Here is a 25,306-nt window from a genome sequence, read left to right as displayed (position 1 = left end):
AGAGATTCAGGAAGAGCACAGCATCTCCATACACCTATCTGAAATTCCCATCATGGAAATACATGAGTAACTTTATCTTTGTTTTATGTTTATTTACTATTATTTGATTTTCCAAATTCCATAATTTATTTAAATCCGCCTGACTGAGATTTACAAGATGACCATAGCTTGCTTCATACCAACAATCTCTGTGGGATCGACCCTTACTCATGTAAGGTTTATTACTTGGACGACCCAGTACACTTGCTGGTTAGTTGAACGGAGTTGTGTTCACACATAGCAATGAGCCATTATAATTATTTCATACAACAACAAAGAGTACAACATTAATGATCACAATTTCGTGCACCAGCCACTCCTAGTTGTGACCTTCAAAAAATCACCATATAATTAGCCAATATCAATATATGAAATTGATTAATTGAAAGTAATTCAAGAAACAAATAATTAGTAAAAAATGCTAACCTCAAATTATTGTAAACAACATTAACTCCAACGATTTGATTAGATATTGTTAAAGTTAAAGGCTCTTTATTAACAATAATTAAATTATGATTAGAGACTCAACAATAACAACAATTACATAATAATTTAAAGAAATATAATTTAAAAATAATTACCTAATTCAAGTTCTTTTGTCTTCAAATTCTTTCTTTAAATCATGCATCTTCTCTTAAGTCCTCAACCAATTTTGTGAGCAAATTAGAAACTCAACAGTAAAAAGAGTTAAATAGCTTCTAAATTGGTCAAGCACACGACCACTAGTACTAAACACTACTTGGTGTCTTACTGGGTTTACGTTTTACCTCTTTTGGAGGCTTACCAGTAGTTTTAGCAACTTCGGTCTGTGTTTGTCTATCAAGTTCTGATGAAGGATTTGAGGCAGACAATTGTGGGAGAGCTGGACTTTGCGATGTTTTACCAAAAATACCATCGTCAATGGCAGTGGGAGTGGCTACACTTGGAGAGGAAGTGCTTCCAACAACAGTGTCACTGACAGGGTTAATTTTCCATTTTTGAAGCTGCTAAACACATAATAAAACCATCAACTACACAGAATTTTTATACATTTTAGTATTTCATAAGAACTCATTAATAGACGGTAAAAATTGAGCAAAAAAATTATCAACAAGAACTAGGAATTCAAAACTTCAACAAAAAAATAAACGGATAGTAAAAATTGAACAAAAAATATCAACAAGAACTAAGAATTTAGAATTTCAACAAAAAATTTAAACAAATAAAAAAATTAAACAAAAAATTTATCAACAAGAATAAAAATTGAACAGAGAGTAAAACAATTAACAGATAACATAAACAAAAAATTAACGCTTACCTAATCAGAGAAAAATACCACCACAGACAGAAGTGACGGCGTTGTTGACGAGTAGACGATGCCACAGACATTGACGCACCCTGGACGAAGCACGTTGCTGGAAAGGACGACGCTGAAAGATGACAAAGATGCTACCGAAAAAGATGATGCTGATGGAGAAGATGACGCTGTCGCTATCGGAAAAGACAATGTTGAAGGTCATGGAGACGATATTGCTGACAGAGACGATGCTGACAGAGACAACACCGACAGAGATACCGACAGAGAGGAAGCTATCGCCGATTTGGTTGGGTAAGTAATGGTGAGGTGGAGAAGAAGCTCTGCTAGAGTTCATACTATGGGTGATTGCCGTTGCAATGTGTTTAGGTTAGAGTTACTGAGTTAAAATCAATAAAAAAACATTTATATATTTTAAATTTATATTTTTTTAATTTAATTAATAAATGTTCGAATTTATAGGTTAGTTTGGGTTTTGCACTTTCAGAATCATTACTCGAATCAATTATCAAAGAGTGTTATCGATTCAGTTTGGGTTGTATTCAATTACTTGTTGGTTTTAGAATCCAATTTAATTGGTTAAATTAGTTTAGATTTTGCACTTTCAAAATCATTATCCGAATCAATTACCAGAGAGTGTTATTAATTCGGTTTGGGTTGTATCCAATTACCTGTTAGTTTCAGAACCAATTTAATTGGTTAGTTCGAACAGGTAATCGGATACCTGATCCTCGTGACCCCTAAAGTTAAGGGCAATCAGGAGTTGCCACCTCAGCTCCTCATACGTCGAAAGTTAATCGGGCATATGTAGCAAATATTCATCTTTGGGTGTTCCTTTTTTTTTTTGGGAGAAATGTTTTTGGTGATTTTGGAAGTTACGAGTGAGTAGTCGATTTTGGACAGATTTACAAACTCAATACCAATCATCACTGCAACTCCAAATCCAATTCACTCTCAGATCTTTCTTTCTCCGAACAACAAAACAAGCTTCCGATCTCATCGTACTCACCGTCACCGTCACCGTCACCGTTACCGTCGTTGCTGCACCGGTCAACTTCCTCGTCAGTGACCATGGCTCCGCCGCCGGCTCACCCTCAGCGATCTCCCTCTCCCTCCCAACCTTCCGGGTCATTACTCACTTCGCCATCTTTCTCATTTTTTAATTTTTACTTTTTTTTTCCGCTTACAATTTTAATTTGGACTCATCCATTGATGCTAGTGCATAGCAATTACCGCACTTTTTTTATGCACTCACGCGAAATTTCGTATGCTTTTTGTCCTATTTGCCGTTGATTATTTGAACGCTGCGTCAGTTATCGCCAAGTTCTTAGATCCAATGTCGTTGATTTTTGTCCTATTTGCCGCACAATTATGGATTTGACAACTCATAATTTATTGTTGTGCATTTTGTTGAAATCCTCTGTAAGGAGTCACAGGACACAGTATAGTTTCTTGCTGATTCATCGACGGCGTGTTATCATTTTCGGTTTTTTTTTTTTTTTTTTTTTTTTAAACTTTTTTATTATGATTATTATTTTTACGTGCTATTCAATATTTACTCGATTCTTCATTTGCCTTGTCCTGACTTAAGCAGGAAGAGTGAGGTTACTGATCTAAGATCACAACTCCGGCAACTTGCTGGGAGCCGAGCTCCTGGTGCCGATGATGCAAAGAGGGATCTCTTCAAGAAGGTGATATCCAACATGACCATAGGTATTGACGTCTCCTCTCTGTTCGGCGAGATGGTGATGTGCTCGGCTACTTCGGATATTGTTCTAAAAAAGATGTGCTATTTGTATGTTGGGAACTATGCAAAGGTCAATCCTGATCTAGCTCTTTTGACAATTAATTTTCTGCAAAGAGATTGTAAGGATGATGACCCGATGATTCGGGGACTAGCATTGAGGAGTTTGTGTTCGCTTCGGGTGGCAAACTTGGTGGAATATTTGGTTGGGCCATTAGGGTCTGGATTGAAGGATAATAATAGTTATGTAAGGACTGTGGCAGTTATTGGGGTTGTGAAATTGTATCATATATCAGCTTCCACCTGTTTGGATGCAGATTTTCCGGCAACATTGAAGCACTTGATGCTTAATGATCCGGATACTCAGGTTAGAATTCCATTTTCTCTGGTAATTTCTTCCTCAAGATATGAAAAATGATAACAATGCTTTCAACTTTGTAAAATGTTAAGAGTCTTCTTCGAACCAACTGTGAAGATAATCTTTCATCTTCTCAGTCCAGTGATTAATTGGTTGCAAACTAATGGACCTTAAGAAATAATATGCTTGATTAGGTATTGGTTTCTAGATTGGTGAAAATGTATTCACTTTCTAATTTCTATGTTGTCTAGATTCTCTAAAGCGTCACCGACTCTGCCTTTTGGACATTTACAAGTGGACATATTATGTCGAATTTCTTTTCTGATCAGAGAATTCTAATATGATATTGATTACAGTTTGATTATGCTACCTGTCTTAATAATTAATACGGGAATCAGTTCCGTTGGAGGTTGACCATTGTTTTAAAATCTTTGCCAGTTACAAATTCAGAAGATTTATGTAGTTGTGGGGACGCTGGGAGTAAAAGCAATAAATAAATACAATATAATATTTATTCCATTTTTCCTTAGTGTGAGGTGAACTATAATAAGATAATGGGGCAAATATGTATATAATTATATTATTATATTATATAATACTAAAATAATTTTAAAAATGTTAGTGTGGGCATGACCCCTCATACCCTTAGATCCGTCCCTGATCATTAGTCGACCAACAGGTAAGTTTATTCAAATGAGTGTGTTCACTATCCTTGAGGGTCACACTTCAAATGGGCTGATTCCTTTACATCTTTTTAATAGGGTTTTTGTTTAAGAAATTTAATATTTCATAGTTACTGGAGAGGCATGGATATGCATAGTAATACCACATTGAAAATTTATTCATTTGGTGAAAAGGCACTTGTTATCTGTTACTCCCCCATTGTATCATTCTTAATAATATTATGAGTAAAAATTAAAGTACACCCCTCATTACAGCCCCATCCCCTCTGTAAAAAACATACACTCCTCTCCCTTCTATTTCTAATTGTTCTTTGAATATCCATACAAACTGTCTTAACTTGTCAAACTGAAACTTATTACACATTAAGCTGAATATATACTTTGTCTGACTATATTCTCTGTCTTAATATTCTTTTTATTGCTTTTCATTTGTTATATGCTTTTAGTCAGAACAATAGCAGTGTTCTCTTTTAGTGTTTGAGTGTTTCCAAGAATTGAAACGGATATAGTCACCAAATGAATAGTGGTTTACAGATATGTTGTCATGTATATTAGGTAGTTGCGAATTGTTTGTCTGCTCTACAAGAGATTTGGACCTTAGAGTCAACCTCATCAGAGGAAGCAGCCAAGGAAAGAGAAACTCTGGTTAGCAAGCCAGTTATATATTACCTCCTGAATCGGTAATTAATCCTTTCACAAATTAGTTTTTTTTTTTTAACTCTCTTTGTATTTTTAATTCGTCTTATAAAAGATGCAATGTATATCTATTTTTGTAAAAAGGTTTCTCTCATTTGCCTTTCGTTTTGGGAGCTACCATTCATCAGCAAAAACCTGTTTAACTGAGGTTTCTGTAATATTTTTCAAGATAATCATTTTAGAACAACAGCTAATGGGTTCCTATCTTTTCTCTCCACATGCAGCATTAAGGAGTTTAGTGAATGGGCACAATGTCTTGTGCTTGAATTGGTAGCCAAGTATATCCCGTCAGATAACTCTGAAATATTTGATATCATGAATCTCCTTGAAGACAGACTCCAGCATGCAAATGGTGCTGTTGTGTTAGCAACCAGTAAAGTTTTTCTGCACTTGACTTTGTCAATGGCTGATGTCCATCAGCAGGTACATAGTGATTTTTCCCCTCATCCTGTACATGGACTGCTCAATTGAATCCCTGTTTTCCATTATCATGCATATGGTGAATTAGCAATATGTTAAATTCTCTGGTCAGGGGAATGCTCGTTCCGTGTCTGTTGATGACTTTAACTACTAGCTCACTGAATCATACACATGGGACATGTATTTGTCTTTTTGGTTTATCTGTAAGATGAATCTCATGGTATTCATACATGGATATATAATTGGTTTTGAGTCGTTTGATCTTAAAAGGCAAGTGAACTTGGCCATGTGTAAGATGCTTTGGTTTGACCTAGCTTAGCTCAGCTAGTAATGAATCTTTGCTGTTGAATGAATATGCTTGAACTTAAAGTAATTAGTTAATTGAGTTGATCTTGATAACTTAGATGTTTGTTTGTGACTCTGTGTTAGCTCAAGAGTAAGTAAATTATTTCTCATTCTTTGGGTTATGTTTCCTTTTCAAGTCTTTTGACTTAATCTCGAATCTATCTCGTCAGCTATGGTGACTTCTCTGAAGCTTTTTTCTTTTTCTTTTTCTTTTTTTTTTTGTTTGCAAATTCTTGTTGTTTAGGTTTATGAGCGTATCAAAGCCCCTCTCTTAACTCAAGTTAGCGCAGGAAGTCCAGAACAATCCTATGCAGTTTTAAGCCACCTGCATCTGTTGGTCATGCGTGCACCTTATATATTTTCTTCAGACTACAAGCACTTCTATTGCCAGTATAATGAGCCATCATATGTCAAAAAGTTGAAGCTTGAAATGCTCACTGCAGTTGCAAATGAAAGTAACACCTATGACATTGGTAAGTAACTCATTCTAATTTGATAGGGATAGAGGACTGTGTGAGTGAGATATTGATGTAGAATGGTTGCCATTTTTCTTGATCTTTCCCTCCCCCTCCTTTTGCTGCCTTTCGTATAGTATGACTAATTATGAACTTCTTGGAGACCATTTCAGTGACGGAATTATGCGAATATGCTGCAAATGTTGACATTCCTATTGCAAGGGAATCAATTCGGGCTGTGGGGAAGATAGCTTTGCAACAATATGATGTTAATGCTATTGTTGATAGGCTTCTACAGTTTCTTGAGATGGAAAAAGACTATGTTACTTGTGAAGCTCTGGTAAACATAACTAGTCTGCCTGCTAGATACCCTTGAATTTGTGCTTAATAATAAATTGTGCTGATTCCTATTATTTATGCAAACAAATGTGCTAATAAGACACCTTCACCAACATAGTTATGGTAGGAAGGATAGACTAATACAAAGCTTGAAAGTTCATCTATGCAGGTGCTTGTGAAAGATCTGCTAAGAAAATATCCACAATGGAGTCAAGACTGTATTGCTGTTGTTGGGAATATCAGTAGCAAAAATGTTCAGGAACCTAAGGCTAAGGCAGCTCTTATATGGATGTTGGGCGAATATTCTCAGGACATGCCTGATGCTCCATATGTATTGGAGAGTTTGGTTGAAAATTGGGACGAGGAACATTCTGCCGAGGTAGTATTCATGACTTTTGTGGTGTCATAATCTGGTTTCCTTGTTTGAGATATTTATATCATACTCTAATTTATATTATATCCAACAACATCAGCAGTTTAGCGTTAATTATGGTTTCAATACTAAGTATGTTTAACTTGTCATATCCTAACAGTGTTACATGCCACAGTCGCTAGCATTGTTCCTTTGACATTTGTGAATCGTAGGCTTCAGTCATGTCCTCCAGCTCCAGTAGAAACAGAATAGTAGAATTCATTACATAGATCTTACTAATCTATTGGAGCAAAAGGCTGATAGAAACAGGTTTGTTTGTTCCTTTTAAGCTAGTTTAGCAGGTTTAGGAGCAGTAGGGCTAGGCCTAGCTGCTGCCTATAAATACTAGGGGTGGGTTAGTTTTTCGTCAGTTAGAAAATTCTGTTCAGTTTGTTAGTTCAAGAGACGGAAATTCTCTCCAGAGTTGGTTAGATCCAACAGTGAATTTCAATAAGGGATTGTGATTTACAATCCCTAGTTCATCAATAAAATCCCCTAATTCTGCTAGTCCCTATCAGAGTCATTGGCCAACCTGTGCACTCCCTTGATCATACCATGAGTACCCATGCCTGCCTTGAATCATTGTTTGATTTAAGCCTGGATTTGATCCTAACTTAATTGTTGTAAAACTGAAGTGCTTTCCCTCCCTGTGGGTTGCATTTTAATTTTGAAAACAGAAATATATATTTGAGGGAGAAGAGATGATATTTAGTGGTACTTTTTTATGCATTAATTCTGAAGCTTTTTTTATGTGGTATCAGTTTGTCTTTTTTTTCATCTGTTGAAGAACTGCTTTCTCACGATGCAGGTTCGCTTACATCTTCTTACTGCAGTTATGAAGTGTTTCTTTAAGAGAGCTCCTGAAACTCAGAAAGCATTAGGGGCAGGTTTAGCTGCAGGTCTTGCTGATTTTCATCAGGTTTGAATTATTGTTACTACTTACTAAGTTGAATTGTAAAGATAATGAATTTTTCTAATATTTGCTTGCATTACAATTGTATGTTACATGAGCTTTTGTTGATTGCAGGACGTTCACGATAGGGCCTTATTTTACTACAGGCTCCTGCAATACAAGGTATCAGTAGCAGAGAGTGTGGTGAACCCCCCCAAGCAAGCAGTTTCAGTGTTTGCTGATTCTCAGAGCAGTGAAATCAAAGATCGCATATTTGATGAATTCAACAGCTTATCTGTTATATATCAAAAGGTAAATACTAGGGAACTTAAGTTTGGATAAAATTTATTTACTTGAAGCCGATCAATATTTTTTAAAAACAAATTTGGAAGAGGTGGAAAATGCCAAAAGTGCTTCTTCCTTACTAAGTGTAATTATTTTCACTATTTCATGTTGAGTCTTGTCTCGACTGTTGAATCCCTTGAGATATTCCAGATAATAAGGTTGCAAGTTATTTTTCTAGGAAATGGATATCGTCACTGCTATTTTGATAATGCCACTCCTCTTTTCTACAAATTCATGCAAACATACAATACAAAAAATTCATGTGTGGAGTGCCATTATAAAAAACGGGAGACACATTATCATTTCCCATTTTTCTATTCTAGTTGTAATGTATTTTTAGTAATTTAATGTATAAAACCTCATTCCCCTTAACTTGAGCCTCCATTGCACACTGATAGGATAAACACCTTGCTTTTTATTATTGTTGTGTGAAAGATTTTCCCTTAAAGGGATCCTTCTCTCCGTCTATTTTCTTTTAATGCTCTCTGTTATATGTGTACTTTTGTATTAAAATATTTCTAACTAACAATTGAAATTCTTGCAGCCTTCGTATATGTTCACTGACAAAGAACACCGAGGGACATTTGAGTTTTCAGATGAACTTGCAAACCTAACAATTAATGCAGAAGCTGGAGATTCTGCTGTTCCAGCTCAGAGAGTGGAGGCAAATGACAATGATCTGCTTCTCAGTATCACGGAAAAAGAGGAAGGTAGAGATGCTGCTAGCAATGGTTCTGCTTATAGTGCTCCTTCCTATGATGGTGCATCTGCTACTTCTGCAGCTTCACAATCGCTTGCAGATTTGGCATTTTCGAGTACCAGCGGAAGTGGCCAAGCTCCGGCATCTAGCTTCGCAATTGATGATCTCCTTGGTTTAGATTTTTCGGTTGGGGCTGCAGCCACACCTACACCTCCTCCGTTGAGTCTCAACCCAAAAGCTGTACTGGATCCAGGCACATTTCAGCAGAAATGGCGCCAACTACCACTATCCTTATCCGAAGTATGCTTTGATATTATAATCTGTTTCAAATATTTTAATATGCCCCCTGCCTTTTCTATTCTTTGCCATTGGTGCCTCCTTATGGCCCAAAAAATTGTCGAACATATATATGTTCATTTGTCATATGCTTGTATGTAACGTAATCTGTTGCAGGATTTTTCCCTGAGTCCTCAAGGAGTTGCAGCTTTGGCAACTTCCAATGCACTTCTCCGGCACATGCAAAGCCATTCAATACACTGCATTGCATCCGGTGGACAGTCTCCTAACTTCAAGTTCTTTTTCTTTGCTCAAAAAGCGGAGTCAGCATCAATATATCTGGTTGAGTTATTAATCAACTCATCATCTGCCAAATCTCAGATTAAAATAAAAGCTGATGACCAAAGTACTTCTCAGGCATTCTCAACTTTATTCCAATCAGCATTGTCCAAATTCGGCACTGCTTGAAATTTAATCATTCTGATCTGTGGATTATGTAGTCATGAAATTTTGGAATCCTTGGTTGAATTTATAAAACAGTGGAGATAGATATTGGCTCCACATGCCCTCTACCAGAAATAAGAGGGGAGCAAATAGAAAAATCCCTGATCAATGTATAACAGAAAATGCATAAGGATTTCAGTGGCTAAATATTTTTGTAGTTCTTTTCATCCGATTGAACGTGAAGATCCGTTAGCAGATTTTCAGTTGTATAAAATCTGAGTCTGGGTTGTAACTTTGTAGAGGCTTTATCTTGATTCTGAGTTTTATTCAAGCATTCCTCGTGTTCTATGGCATTGGATTGATGTGTTTAAATTTTGTTATACTACCCCCTGAAATTCTGAATCATTCAGTTTTTCATGCCCTGTAGTGGAATTGTAGTGGCTTAGTTGATAAATAGCATCGTTTTTCAAACTGTCATGGTACATGTTGGAATTAGAGTAATATTCCAAATAAGTTCTAAGAAATTTTTAATGGGACACTAGGAAATTAATAATACTAGATTGCCACACATAATACACTATGTACATTCAGTTTAAGAGAAAAAATTATTTAGAATCTGTACCAGAAACTAGAAATCATAGTAACACTTAGGTCATTTAAAGATGATGGGACACACTTCATCCAATTGATTAGAACAGTATCACCCTACTATTGCAAAAATTTCGATTGTTCAGAGTTTAGGATTTGAAGCAATATGACCCTCTTATTCGTTCATAGAGCAAGAATTTAAGTATCTTGGCAAATCTCCTTTTATTTATTTATTTATTATCGTTAGAATTGTGAGCAACCATTGAGTTTTTTAAGAAAAACATTGTCACTCCTATTTTAACAATATTACTTATTTTTTATGCAAATTCATACAAACATACATAGGATTATCAAATAGGAGTGGCAAGATTATTATCTGAGTTTTAATAAGAATTTAACCAACACATTTTTTAAAATATAATAATAGAAATTTTTTAATATTTTTAATATATTCAATGCATTAAAAATGAAAAAAAAAATGTAATAACTTTTATAAAATATTTTTTTTATGATATACCTAACCTATATCCTTAAAACACAAGTTAACAAAACTTTTCCTTTTAAATAATATTACTTATTGGAAAAATCTAGGAGACCAGCAGTTTTGTTGAATTTTGGCCAGCATGTAACCAGCAGAGGAAGGTGAGCCATTGAATGAAATCTCACACCAATCTCACACCATCAAATCATCATTGATAGCTAGTTGATGACTAACAATCACAAAAATTACTGGCCCTTAGTATTGCTCTTACTTATTTTGAGCATCATGTTCTATTTTTATTGATGACACACGTGACGTCCTTGGATAACATAAGTAAGGTCATACTCGGTCCCCGATGTGTCCAAGACAGCAAGACTAAACCAGCTCGAATGAGGTTAAGCCACCATCTTTATTCTGTGTGTATATTTTGTCTCTATTATTATGTTGTAACATTCTTCACCCAACCACTACAGCTTTCTTTCTTTCTTTTTATTCGGCTTTGGTTACTGGTTGGTTAGTTATGCTTGTGATACTCTTTTATCATGTAGCTACATATGTACAGACAGCGACAATGATTAATTAATGTGCTCCCTCTCTCAATTTGCCAGCACTCAAAGTGTGAAGATTATGCATCTTATGAGACTACCACATTCCCAATGAATGCCACTTATGTTCCATCATTTCATTGCTCCCGTGCGTTCCTTTTACTTCTTTAACAGAAATTATATAGTTTACCTTCTAGCTTTAAAATAGTATAAAATCATTTGTTTATATTATTTATTATTTCATAGTTAGATTTTATTTAGTAAAATCATTGTATTTTAAAATAATTAGCTTGTCCTAATTATATTTTACTTGTGTTGAATGTAATAGTTAATTTCTGATGCGAATAAAATTTGATTAAAATGCTAATAAATTGATAATAATTACTTGAGTAGAATTTTATTTGGATTTTTTTTCTAAAGAAGTAGAATAAAAAGAGGGTAAAAAGATGTGGTGATGACAGTGGTAATGAGAATAATAATAAAATCGAAAAAAGAGAAAATAATAAAAAAAAAGAAATTGAAAAGAACATTCATAGAATTTATTAATGGTGTTAACTCAAAGTTAACGTATTATTAGTTTTATCAAACAGATAATATATTTTGTAGATATTAGATTAATTTCAATTTATTATGATTAATTTTGTCCGTATTTAAATATTTGATGGTAAAAAATAACTATTTTCTCCTTAAATAATCTAAACACTTTACTATTTATTAGCCTATCTTCATCTCACGTTTTTGCTTACACTTAAAGATTTCAACATGTTTAGAATAATTACACTAACTTTTCTTATCATGAGATGGTATTAGACATTATACATTTTGCTTCTCTATTTCCTCGAAATTGTGATTATATAATATTTGCTACTTATATTTTACAAAATGTGATACTTGTATCTTCTCGATCAAAATAACTATATATAAACAATAAATAAAAGACTATCATGTGTAATTTACCTTTCTGTTATATAGTAGACGATATAGTCAAATCTATTATATTAGTATCAAATATAGGCAACATATTATTTATCTTATATTGAGAGGTGTAAAATACAATTTCATACGAGATAGATAATGTTTATATCTTGACTCAACCTAATAGTCAAATTCAATTAAGTCAAAAAAGTTAAATTTAAAGAGTTGGTCTTTACTGATTTACCTGATTTTTTTAAAGAGATCGGATTCAATATGAAATGACGAATGACAGTTATTTAAATAAATAACTGTCTCGTTAAATCTCTCACTCACTTCTAAAAGAGTGATCTTACATGAAATGACAGATGATACTTATTCAAATAAGTAATTGCCTCTTTAAATCTCTCACCCACTTCTAAAAGAGTGATCTTAACAATCCTAAGATAAAGGAACGGTTATCCAGGTGGAACTACTTCTACGGTGGTTATTGGTCCATCACCTATAAATATACTGATGATGCACTCAGGTAAACCTAAATTTCAATACATTCATCAAAACTTACTTAACCTCTTGCTGATTTAAGCATCGGAGTGTCTTTGCAGGTATCACCCTCCATTCTTCAAAACATACAACTCAGATGAAGGCTCCTAGGCACAGAGATCACCTTCCTTCAACATTTGAACCTCTCATTCAAGCTCAATCATCCGGTATTAAATAAGTTCCGAAACAAATAATATAAGACATAATGTATATATTTGAATAAAAAAAATCTTTGTGTATGATTATTGGATTTTAAAAGATGGAACATAATATAAGAAAATAATAATTATATATTTGTGTATATTTATATATTATTTTATATATTCTTTTAATAAAATAATTAATCATATAATAGTTAATCTTTTATATTACCAAAAAGTAAATCAATGCTTTTATTTATTTAATGGACAATAAATACAAATCTAATTTGGTTATATTATTTGTAAATTTAATTATAAATATAAATATATAAACATTTTTTATTCTGATACATATATTGATTATACGAGTAGTTCACTAATAGCAGATTGATTATATTTTTAGTATTATGTTAGTTGTATTTTTATCCACCGATTTGAAAGTGGTCTCTCCTAGTCTCCTTAGAGACTAAAAAAGTGTATGCTAGTATTTATTTTATATAAAATATTCTTCTTTTCGAAAAGGTTAACAAACTACCACATGCATGTCTTTGTCTCATCTAGTAACACCTAAACCCACTACGAAAATATTTATAAATTTATCCATCACCATATAATCTATCATAACTAGCAAAGCTAGCTAGTTGTATAGCCTCTCACATGCAATGGAATTGCACCACCAAGAAAAGCACCTCCTATTCGTTAGTTAGTTGGACTGCACTTCACTTCTTCACTTCACTCCCTAATCAAATTGCATTCCACCCCCTCACACTTTTCACTTTTTCAACTGCAAATCCCTCTTTGGAACACATAGCATTACTTGCTTTCCTTCAAGACCATGCATTTTCAGTTCTTAAACTTTACTACTTAGAACCTTCTTTCTTTTCTTCTTTTTCTTTTTCTTTCTTTTTCTTTTCTTTTCTTTAAAGAAAATTAAAATAGAAAAATAAATAAAATGTTTTCAGTTGCACCTTTGACTCCGGCAAGTTCACCGGTAATGGCTCCGCCGTCTCCGCCGCTGATTGACATTACTCCTCCCCCATCGCCATTGCTGCTCCAACCTACAGCAGCGCCACCACCATTTCCTTCTCCTCCATCACCGCCGTTAGTGCTTCCAATGCCTACAGCACCACCACTTACCTCGCCGCCGATCACTTCTCCGCCGGAGGTGGTGTCTCTGCCTACAAACTCCCCGCCTCCGGTTACTCAAGTCCCGCCGGCGATTTCCTCGTCGCCGCCTCCGCCGGAAATTCCAATCGTCGCTGCTTCACCGTCGACTCCGATTACATCGAACGAGAATCCAATTCCAGCAACGCAGTCTCCTCCGAATACGGCGTTGCCGGCGGCAGCATCTCCTCCGGTTCCGGCGACGCCGCTTCCTTCGTCTCCGCCATCTCTGATTCCGCCGTCGGTTACTTTTCCGTCAAATTCGTTACCACCATTGCCGCTGCTTCACCGGAAAGTTTCGCCGGCGCTTCCAGTTCCGACAGCCACTTCACCACCACCACAGAGATTTTGGCCTCTGGCGCCGGAAGCAGCAGCAACCTCTCCGCTGCTGCCACAGCCACCGGCGACCGTTTACCCTTTCACGGAACCTACATTGCCATCAACTCCAGAGGCAACGCCGGCGCAGCCACCGTCGAGTCGAAGCTTGCCGCTTGCGGTGGACGTTGATAAACACTCAGGGTTCGAAGTGCCAAGTGGATTCATAATTGAGGGAATTGTAATTGGTGGTATCGTTATTGGGTTTGTTGTAGCACTTATGTTACTTTTGTTCAGGAATAGAAAGAAAAAGCAGCAGCAGCAGCAGAAGAATCTGCATACACATCAATCTGAGGAATCATCACCTTGTGTTGGAGCTAAGAGTAAAAGTCAAATCTTATTCTTCAGCCTTAACTATATTAATTGATGATAAGTTTATGCATTAATCTAAACTTCTTAGAAACTTTATGAGAATTGGTTGGTCCATATAGAAGTAGAATAGAGACTCTCAATTAAACTGAGAATTGTACCTACAATTTACGGAGTTGTATTTTGAAAGAAAATTATTTTTCCTGCTAAACCGTACTCATAATCATCTCAAAGTTTCTCAACAAAGAAAGTATCTAGTAGTTTATGTTTTTAAGATATTGAATACATCTTGTTTAGGAATTAGGAGGATAATAATTAGGAAAGATGTTTAAGAGGGTATATCACTACTCACTTTAAAATGATTGCTAGCAATACAGATCATTAGATAGATTAGAATCTTAAGAAATTACCTTATCTTAGTTAAAGCTTACTTGCAATGTAAGTAGATTGATTGAACTATACATACACTTTAGGAGTTGAATCCTGGAGTTGCAAAACTTAGGATCTAAATTTCTTTAGTAATTTCTTCTGCTTATGTTTTCATAATCCATGAATCCGTAACCAATGATAGAATCAGAATTAGAAATCTGACAAAGGATTGATCATCCAATGTAACTCGTCTCATATTACAATATGCATTTTATTTTTAGTTAGATTTGTGCGCAGTTATTGGGATGTTTGCGTACTAAATTATGTCAGAGTCAGAATCAGGTTCTCATGTCATCAAAGTGCTGCCAAATCCATCAAAGCTAACAGAGGGAGGTGGAGATTTCGGCCCTGTGAATGGCATTTTCACATATGATGAGCTAGTAGCAGCCACTAAGAGTTTCTCTGAAGCCAACCTTCTTGGGGAAGGTGGATTTGGTTATGTATATAAAGGAATTCTTCCAAGTGGAAAGGAAATTGCAGTTAAACAGTTGAAATCAGGAAGCCAGCAAGGAGAGCGAGAATTTCAGGCCGAGGTTGAGACCATTAGCCGGGTGCATCACAAGCATCTTGTTGAGTTGGTTGGATACTGCGTTACCATGTCTGAAAGAATGCTTGTTTATGAATTTGTTCCAAATAACACATTGGAATTCCATTTACATGGTAAGCCTACCATTTATGGCAATCTTGCTCTTAGTTTTTTTCTACAGTGGTTGGTGATCTTTTATGACTTGCATGTTCTGTACCCTTTCTTGCATCATAAGCAAGTACTTTGCGGTTCCATTTACCAGTTGCATGGTCCTGAAGATGATACACTGTATTGCAGGGGAAGGGAAGCCCGTTGTACGGTGGGAGAAGAGAATTAAGATTGCCCTGGGATCTGCAAAAGGGCTCGCATATCTACATGAAGATTGTGAGAATTCTTATTCACCCTTAAACTTGAAGCAGAATAAATACTTTGAAAAAATTTTAGCATTCCTAAACTTTAATATAATGCTTGCAAATCTCACTATAGTGTTGTGATGAGTTAAAAAAAATTATAGAAATCCCATTTCTCACATGAATTGATTGGAGTTGTACATCTCATATAAGCATATACTAACATATTATGCCTTTCAAAACTAGATCAGTAGTCTGTTCTAATTAAAAGCATCATGTGTTCGTGCTTCTGCAGGTAATCCAGCAATCATTCACCGTGATATTAAAGCATCTAACATCCTTCTGGACTTCAATTTTGAAGCAAAGGTAAGGGTTATGTTATTCACTTAAATGTTAAGTAACAACTGTGAAACACCCTTCAGAATGCTTATAAGTTAACTGAACATGCCCTTTTCCTTTTTATTTTTTTCATTCGCCAATACATCATCTTATTAATAAAACTTGACTAGAACAGATTTTTCCAATGTGGCTATGTTAATAGGCAATGTTTGAAGATATGTTTCTCAATTTCTTTAGAATGATAATAAGCTTGACTTTATGTCAGGTTTCTGACTTCGGCCTAGCAAAGATCTTCCCCAACAACGCTGATGGTTGCATCACTCACCTCACCACCCGAGTCGTGGGAACCTTTGGGTATGGTCACTTTTCAACTTGCCACACATAACTGCAAGAATTGATTTGGGTCTCCATTGTTTTCTTGATTAGAGTAGGATGCAGGCTGCCCCAGATGCTGGGAATCCATATGATACTATGATGATGTTTGTTAAAGTTATCTAATGGATACGACGAGAACAGTTTTAGCCTCGAACATCAGAATTTTATCTTCATAATTGCAGGTATCTGGCTCCAGAATATGCATCAAGTGGTAAACTAACAGATAAATCAGATGTATATTCCTATGGAGTGATGCTTTTAGAACTCTTAACTGGACGTCCAGCAATCAGTACAGAAGGATCAAGAAACGTGAGCTTGGTTGATTGGGTGAGTTCATCAATTCAAAGATTGCGGTCACATACAAATAGGAGCATACATGCAAACCCACATGTTTGAAAATCTAGCTTTTAAAATTTATTTATGGATCAAATTTTGGTATCTCTGTATGTTGACTGTGGATAACAACTTAGATCATTTTTTGCCAGCTTATATATTGCACTTTAGAAATGCTAACTTGCATATACCTTAGATGCTTGGTCTAGTTGGTGATTCTTCAAAGCAAAAGTGAATTTAAGGGACATTTTTTTTGTTTTTCTTTGTTCCACATAAGCTCCTTTGCGAATGAACCTTCCTGAGTTTTAAATTGGGTTTGCAATATGTTTTTATCTATTGGCACTGCAGGCTAGGCCCTTGCTTGCGCAAGTGCTAGAAGATGGTGATATCAGTGATCTTGTTGATCCAAGGTTGCAGAATAATTATAAAGCTGATGAGATGACTAGAATGATTACCTGCGCAGCCGCCTGCGTGCGCCATTCAGCCAGCCTTCGACCCCGTATGAGCCAAGTAATAATCTGTTCATGGTTTTCCATTTCCATCAGCATACATAAAGGGGAAAAAACATAAAAGACGGGAGCTAATTTAGAACTTTAACTGTTGGGGCTATTGCTAGATCATGAGGGTAACTACAATTAGAACAATGATCTTTGTTACATTAAAACTAACATAAAAAGGCGTCGACATCATAGAAAGACATAAAAATTTGGTCCATTAATCCTGCTTCAGTTCATCAAATACTTCTTGCCATTCTCACTCTGTATAGAATCCACCTTCTTGTGATCTTGTCTACTTCTAATTACAACATCCCTCTTGGGATAGAATTATCATCATGGAAAAGCGAAATGCTTCATTGTGAGGAAAATTAAATAGATCTTCACAAGGAGTGCATGTATCTAACCACAAAGTTTTCACAAATTGTATAACAGATTGCAGGTGCCTTAGAAGGATTGGTTTCTCTGTCGGATCTTGTAGGCGACATTACGCCGGGGCATACCAGAATATACAGTTGGCCAGAGAGTTCAACTTATGATGCCTGCCAATACCAACAGGACTTGAGAGACTTCAATTTGGGATTATCATCTCAACAGTGCAGCTCAAGTGTGCATAGTGAAATGACTAGTGCTTATGGTCTTTGCCTATCTGACTCAAGTAGTGAAGGTTAACAACCAAGTCAAAAACTGTGATAATACTTCAGAGATGGGGCATTGACAGCATTGTGTTGTGTTGTAAAAGAAGAAACAAACTCATTTTATGTTCATTATGTAAAGAATGGTGTTTCCTAGAGTAGAAGACGAATTCTTAATGTTTCAATTTTTTTTTTATCAACTCTATCACAATATTGCTTAGCTTACTGAATTAGAGATTTTCAAAGCTTGATATTAACTGAATTAAACTAAACTCCAAGGTTAGTCCCTATCAAAACTAACGCCACACAAATTTGTCTCTTTAAAAAAGAAATGTTTGTCTGTATTTGGCCAAACTAATTTAACTATTATCAATTATAATTCTTTGTTTTTTCTATACATTGTCTTACAATGTGTGCAAAGTTCACAAGTTGAATCTTTCTCCCAGTAATCAATTCGTCCAAATGCAGAAATTAAGATCAATCTGGGGAGTTTTGTCTTTAAAATTTGATTTAGTGGGCTTGGCAGAATGATGTAGATTGGCACCACAAGATCAGGTACGAAAATTTTATTTTCTAATCTGTAAAAAATTAAATAAAATAATCAAATCAACATGCTTTGAAGTTTGAACTTCAAAATATTATTGAATGCTAACTAGTAACATGTGTATGATAGCTTCTCTTGTTCCTTGTATTATTTTTATTCAATAGAACTTGATATTGCACATGTTTGATTGAGCAAAGTGTCAATTTTGTATTCAAGATGAAAATCATATCTTGTAAATCAATAGGCTTTTATAAACTAGTACAATCTGAGATGAACATTTAACAAATTGACAAGGCCGGGAATGAAGACATGAGTGAGAAATTGAGAAGCACTAAATTAAGACTTGATGCTTCTCTGTGTTACTTGAGAGGTAGAAAAGATTTCACCCATTTTTTCCATTGAGCATCCTGTTGTTGCTCAATCCAAGACAAGAAACAGCTATCCAGCAAGCAGAAGAGGTTGACATATAGGAGCTGATACCTTACGGGTACATACCGAAAATTTGCGACCTGAACAATGGGCCATATCCCTCCTTCTAAGATAAAGGCGGGAAGAAAATCTCTCTTCACATCTTCTTTGATTTGAGGAATACTCTTTCCGGTAGAAAGGCCCATGTAAGTGAAAAATGCGAGTAAATCCAATGGCCCAAAAAGGAACCCGTCAATGGCAACTTTAGAGGCAACGAAGCGGAAGGAATCTGGTTTGAGCATGAGTCTCAATCTTATATATCTATCCAAGCCTTCATACCTACAACAATCAACATCAACGGAGAAAAAGAAGAATTAACAAGCTGATATTCGCCGTGCCCAACACCACTACACCCTTCCCGCTACTTATACATACTATTTTAGATGTATTATCAACAACTTCAGTTATATAAATGTGGAACACAATGTTTACTGCAAAAAGACGTATGTGATTCATGAAGCTCATATGTCGATTAGACATTTCTGGAGCAGCAAGCCACACCTATTTAAATTGCGATCATCACATGCCTTTTACTAAAAGAAATTCAACACTTATACTGAACTTGTAGACCTATGTGAACTACAATTGCCAAATCTGCCAAAATAATAGTAGTGAAGAACCGTATGAGTAAGATAAGATAAGTAAATTTGGGACATTGGATATACTTCTATCACTCATATAAAGGCACAAGCAAACATACAACAGCAGTTAAGATAGAAAGTTTCAGCCCCGTGTAACTGATGAGAAGCCCGTACTGCACCATCCCTGTGATCAGGCATTTTGTGCTACAGAAGCGGAAAGGGATCCCTTATTCAGAGCCCAAATAGAAGCTTTAGGCCCTGAGCAGATGAAAAGTTCACAACGCTAATCCTTCAATTTTATCTTAAATGTATGGTTGGAATCTGTTTGATAAGAGTCCGAACACCTAGCCTATAAAAATAGTAGCATTGAAACTAGTTTGCAGCTTTGAAATAAAACTCAGTAACCTGTTCCACAATTGGCATTTACCTATGATAGGTCAGAGTGAATAACTAGCCATGATCATTTTGCAGTGTGGTTAAAAACCATCTGATGTGCATTAATCTAATTCTTTTAGTGAGATCACGGAATTAATTTACAAAAATTAAAAACCAAGGAAGCAAATGCGGATAAATCAACTAGAAAACTTAACAAGCAAATGCAGATTCAGGATCTCAAAATCAGACAAGAAACCATCACAATAAAATACTGTCAATATGCAAGCACACAACATAATTGACAAAGTAATGCTATTTACCAGTAATGGCCAACTGGGCCAACAAAGCTTAACCCAAACAAGCTGGTTGTAGCCACCCGCTTCCAGTTGATCTTGAATTCTTCGTCATCGTCATCCTACAAGATAATGCCATTAACCAAAAGAGACAATGTGAAGTTTTATGAGTACTAATACAAAATCGCCAATTCACCATTAATTAACAATCTCTCACATTCACTACTGTCATAAAAAGAAAGGTCAAAGTAAGAACAAATGCTTAATTTGATAGAGAAGCTTTAATAATAATAATAATAATATAAAAAATTCTAATCTTTTCAACAAAGATAGCAATATCAGACTCCAAAAAACCAAATCCCATCTTAGCCAAAAGGCAAGAACCACGGCATTGGTGAAGGGGTAAAAGAACAAGTTACAAGGCTCATTGCAATCTTGTCAGCCACAGCCACAGTGATTCTATCTTCTTTTTCTTTTCTTTTCTTTTTTATGCACTATTAACATGTGAGCCACAAATCCAAACAGCATACAACTACCAATACACACAAAATAAGTAATAAAAGAAGTGAAAATCCACCATTATAGCAAATATGAAATGACATTATGTCTCACTAAATTAAAACAGTGTTTTACCTGAATTTGATGAGTGTGGGCAGTGTTAGGTGTAGAATAACTATGAGTGACAGCTTGTGCAGCAATGTCACCAACACCCCATATGATTCCTGAACTGATTACCTGTGTCTTAACAGGGTGAACAGCCAAGCAATTTTGGTACCATTTCCACAACCTAAGCATAATCACAACTCACAACTCACAAAATTATCACAATCTTAAACCCTAAAATTTCACTAATTTAAATTCATCCCCTTTCTGAAGACCCCCAGCACTGAGTAAAAATGGGATGTGGTTCTTTAAACGATACTTAAAGAATAATTTTAAAAAAAAAATGTTTTTTTTCTTTAAATAAATTCAGTTCATTTTGTAGGAACTTCGTTCGAAGACAAAGAAGAAGAGAAGAAAAAGGGATAAACTTTGGAAAGAATCGGGGCCGGGGGGGTTGAATTGGTGAGATTCTGCTATTTTTTTGGTTTTGATAATGGAGGTGCTGAGTCTCAGATGCAACGACGAAAGAGGGGACAAGGGTAAAACTGTCTTTCCGTGATTTATCAAATATGGGCTGGGCTATGACATGGGTCATTATTGGACCTAAAAGCCTAGTTTAGCTAGTATCATTTGGATCAGATGATTATATGGTTATATGATATTTTTAAAAATTAAGCAATAAATTATTTATGATTTATTTTATTTATTTAAGAAATTATTTTTACAGATTTTTATATTAGTTGAGTATTTTTTTATTATTGATTTAAAATTTTAGCGGCTAAAAAATAATGTGAATTTTATATGTTTTAATTTAAATAAATAGATTTTGAATTTTATTTTATAATTTAAAAAAATAATTTGATTACTTCTAATTATTGAATTAGAGTAATTATTTAAAAATAATTGATAAATTTATGAATAAATAATATTTTTTTAAAGATAATTTTGTTAAATTAAAATTGATTTTTAATTATTTTATTATCCATAATTTTATTAAAATTACTGAACTACCTAAACCCTAATTTACCAACACACAACTCAAACTCTAACACAAAATTCACTAGCCGTCATCTCCCATTTTTCAGAACACACACTAATGGGAAAGAGAGGAAAGAGTAGAGGAAGAGAGAAAGAGAATTGCAAAGAGAGGGAAGGAGACCTCACCACCGTGCCCAGTTCACTGCCATGGAGCCGTTCCCGCCATCATCATGGGTCGTCGCTCGTCGCCGCTGCTAGGTTCTCCGTCAGTGCTACTACAGACAAGAAGATGGAGGGGAGAGCTCGTGAGAGTTATCGCCGTTGAAGTCACAAGAAGACGCCGCCAAGCTTGCCTTTGCGTCGCCATCAATGAAGAAGATGCCGTCGCATCGCCGTCGGGAGGCCATAACAGAGAGAGATGCGTCCGAGAGAGAGAACATGCGCGAGAGAGGAGACATGGAAGAAAGATTGCTGCCGTTCTGCCTCGCCATCGTCGAGCTGTTATAACTCGTCGCCATTGTTGCATCTGTTGCCGCCGATGGGTGAGTTCCCTACTAGAGCTGGACACTGGGAAGAGAGAAGGGGACGATAGGGAGGGGTGATGTCACTGCGGTGGCCGTTTGATGATTGGACTTTTGTGTGGTTTAGAATTCACAAATGAATCCTCGTTGCAATATAGTTTCTAAACCAATAACAATTCTTTCATACAAAAGATTGTTTGTCACTAAAAAAATCCCTAAATTTATAAACCGAAGTATTGAACCTCGGGTCGTTCTCCCTAGGAATTGCAAACAAATGTTCTTGTTATTGGCTATGAGATATTTTGGGGTTTTTGGATAAGAAACATGAAAAGTAAATGGAAATGAAATTCAAATAACAAAAAGGCCTTGGCAAGGTTTGGTGTCAAGGATCTCTATCCTAATCACTAACCACAACATGAGAATTGGCAAGGATCAACTCCATTAAGTCATCCTCTAACTAATAAAGGAAAGTCAAATGAGCTATGTCAATCCAAGTCCATAAGTCCTAGTTCTACACCAAATCAATTAGTGAGATCTAGAGTTAATGGCTCCCAATCGTCAATCACTTGGACATTAGTAACTCAAGAGTTCCTAAGTTACCTTCCCAAGCCAAGAGCTAAAATCCAACCAAGCATTTTATCAAACACTTGAAAGGCATAAAAGAAAAGCATAGTAAAAATTGCAAGGAAAGTAAATCTACACTACTCAATTGCAAGGAATTAAACAACAACAAATCAATTAAGCAATAAAGGAACATGAATCATAATTTGCATTGAAATAAAAATAGAAGAGCAAAAATGCATCAACATAAAAGTAGAGAATTACATGAATTAAATGCAAAACTAGAAGAGGAGAAGTAGAAGAAGAAGAATTACAAAAGGAAAAGTAAATCAAAGCATGAATTAAACCTAGATCTAAGAATTTCTAATCTAGATCTACCTACTCCTAACTCTAGAGAGAAGTGAAAGTATATTAATACCCCTTCAATCCTTGGCTTAAATAGTATCAGAAATAAGTTGGATTTGGCCCACAATGCTTTAGAATTCGCTGGCCACGTATTGCTTTAAGTGGATCATATGGCAGCACGATGCATGCACGTATAGTGCACATACGCATCACCATACGTGTAGCAACTGTGGAAAATCTTATATCATTTCGAAGCCCCGGATGTTAGCTTTCCAACGCAACTGAAATCGCGTCATTTGGACCTCTGTAGCTCAAGTTATAGTCGATTAAGTGCAAAGAGGTCGGCTTGAAGACTCTTGCAATTCCTTCATTTCTTCATGAGTTCTCCATTTTTACATGCTTTTCCTTCATTCCCTTGATCCAATCTTTGCCTCCTAAATCTGAAATCACTTAACAAACATATCAAGCATCTAATGGAATCAAGGTGAATTAAATTTAGCTATTCTAAGTCCTAAAAAGCATGTGTTCACTCTTAAGCACAATTAAAGGAGAATTTACAAAACCATGCTATTTCATTGAATAAATGTGGACAAAATGTGATAAAATCCCTTAAAAGAAGCATAAGATAAACCCTAAAAATGGGGTTTATCAACCTCCCCACACTTAAACCAAGCATGTCCTCATGCTTAAACCAAGAGAAAGCAAAGGGTATCAACATTTATTCAATGTGAACTAATCTAAATGCAACCTAAACTATATACATCTATCTATCTATATGAATACAATTCTTGGTCAAAATAAATCAATTCCCAAGAAGCATATATGCACAAGGGCTAAGGACTAGCAAGTCTAATCCACAATTGAATTGAGTTATTAAATATTTTTACAAACTTGCAAGAAAAGTGATGATTATAGGTGAAAACATGTAATTGAGCATCAAACCCTTACCGGATGTGTTTGCACTCTATTCACTCAAGTGTTTAGGGTTGATTCTCTCAATTCTCCTCTATTTCATGCTTTCTAAGATTTGTTTTTCTTCTAACAATCCACATTTATTCAATGCATGCATACAAGTATCATGAGGTCTTTTCATATGTTGTAACAGGGCTAGGGTCAAGGTAAGGATGCATATTTGGTCAAATGAGCTTGAAATTTGAATCTTTGATACGCTTAAACTTCTCACCTAACCTATGACATCCTATACAATTTTAAAGCTAACCTAACTACCCATTTTTCTCACTTTTTCACATACTCATGCATTTCCTTTTCATTTCACAACACTTATGCATTGACCCTTATTGAACTTTGCTTGGGGCATTTTGTCCCCTTTTTATTTCTTTCTTTTTATTTGTTTCTTTCTTTTTCTATTTTTTTTCTTTTCTTTTCCATGCTCTTCTTTTTGTTTCTTTTTTTTCTTTTGTTTTTCTCATTTTTTTTCTTTCTTTCAAATTATATACAAAAACATCAATGCAAAAGGTCTAAACATTTTATTAATACATGAGTATGTACCCAATTCTCAATAATTTCAATAAAAATACAAAACTACCATTTTATTCCCCCAATGTTCCAAGATTTCCACACTTGAATGATACACACACTCTAGCCTAAGCTAATCAAAGATCCAAATAAGGACATTATTATTTTTCGCTTCAAGACTTGTAATGTGCTAAATTAAGAACAAGTGGGTTAATCGTAGGCTCAAATTGGCTAACAATGGATGATAAGAGGTAAGGCTATTTGGGTAAGTGAGCTAAATGAAATGATGGCCTCAATCATATAAATGCATGAATACACAAATTAATGGACATAAAGAATCAAACAAATCAAAGATTACAATCATAGAAAGAGAATAATGCACACAAGAAGAAAAACTAAGTGGTTATAAGATGTAACCACACCATTAGGCTCAAATCTCACAAGCTTGTGTTCTTAGCTCAAAAACATGATCCACAAGATATATAATTCAAGCAAGTTCTATGAAAAGTTTTCACTCAAATCAATTGGTGCCCTATAGATAGAAATCCTTGAAAAATTTCATTATTTTGACTAAGCTTATT

General features: G+C 35.2%; 3 protein-coding genes across 7 annotated transcripts; 2 read left to right on the top strand and 1 right to left on the bottom strand.

Annotated features, from left to right (window-relative positions):
- Nucleotides 1–2,363: 2,363 nt before the first annotated feature.
- LOC107470936 (beta-adaptin-like protein A) lies at nt 2,364–9,795 on the top strand (the record flags this gene model as incomplete). Its single annotated transcript, XM_016090356.3, is given in 11 exon segments — nt 2,364–2,460; nt 2,928–3,444; nt 4,674–4,798; nt 5,039–5,237; nt 5,824–6,052; nt 6,208–6,374; nt 6,543–6,752; nt 7,594–7,704; nt 7,813–7,989; nt 8,567–9,022; nt 9,176–9,795. Coding segments are annotated over 11 exon segments (2,538 nt in total). The 3' UTR covers nt 9,467–9,795.
- A 3,485-nt stretch (nt 9,796–13,280) lies between these two features.
- Nucleotides 13,281–18,205, top strand: LOC107470979 (proline-rich receptor-like protein kinase PERK2). 5 transcript variants are annotated; one of them, XM_016090415.3, is made up of 8 exons: nt 13,281–14,513; nt 15,211–15,588; nt 15,752–15,838; nt 16,100–16,170; nt 16,409–16,497; nt 16,701–16,845; nt 17,200–17,361; nt 17,781–18,205. In XM_016090415.3, exons 1-8 carry the CDS (start codon nt 13,604–13,606, stop codon nt 18,015–18,017), a joined length of 2,079 nt encoding a protein of 692 aa, XP_015945901.1. In that variant the 5' UTR covers nt 13,281–13,603; the 3' UTR covers nt 18,018–18,205. The 5 variants fall into 5 exon arrangements, with proteins under 5 accessions (XP_015945901.1, XP_015945899.1, XP_015945898.1 ...); XM_016090413.3 differs by having other exon boundaries at nt 15,205–15,588; XM_016090412.3 differs by having other exon boundaries at nt 15,199–15,588.
- Nucleotides 18,206–18,727: 522 nt separating this feature from the next.
- Nucleotides 18,728–21,359, bottom strand: LOC107470991 (uncharacterized). Its single transcript, XM_016090430.3, has 3 exons — nt 20,875–21,359; nt 20,269–20,363; nt 18,728–19,271 (listed from the first exon to the last, which is right to left on the bottom strand). The coding sequence occupies exons 1-3, from the start codon at nt 21,034–21,036 to the stop codon at nt 18,884–18,886; spliced, it is 645 nt and encodes a 214-aa protein (XP_015945916.1). The 5' UTR covers nt 21,037–21,359; the 3' UTR covers nt 18,728–18,883.
- Nucleotides 21,360–25,306: the final 3,947 nt, after the last annotated feature.

The sequence above is a fragment of the Arachis duranensis genome, chromosome 10 (genome assembly GCF_000817695.3).
Source record: "Arachis duranensis cultivar V14167 chromosome 10, aradu.V14167.gnm2.J7QH, whole genome shotgun sequence".
Taxonomy (NCBI): domain Eukaryota; kingdom Viridiplantae; phylum Streptophyta; class Magnoliopsida; order Fabales; family Fabaceae; genus Arachis; species Arachis duranensis.
This window is presented reverse-complemented; position numbering and strand designations above follow the sequence as displayed.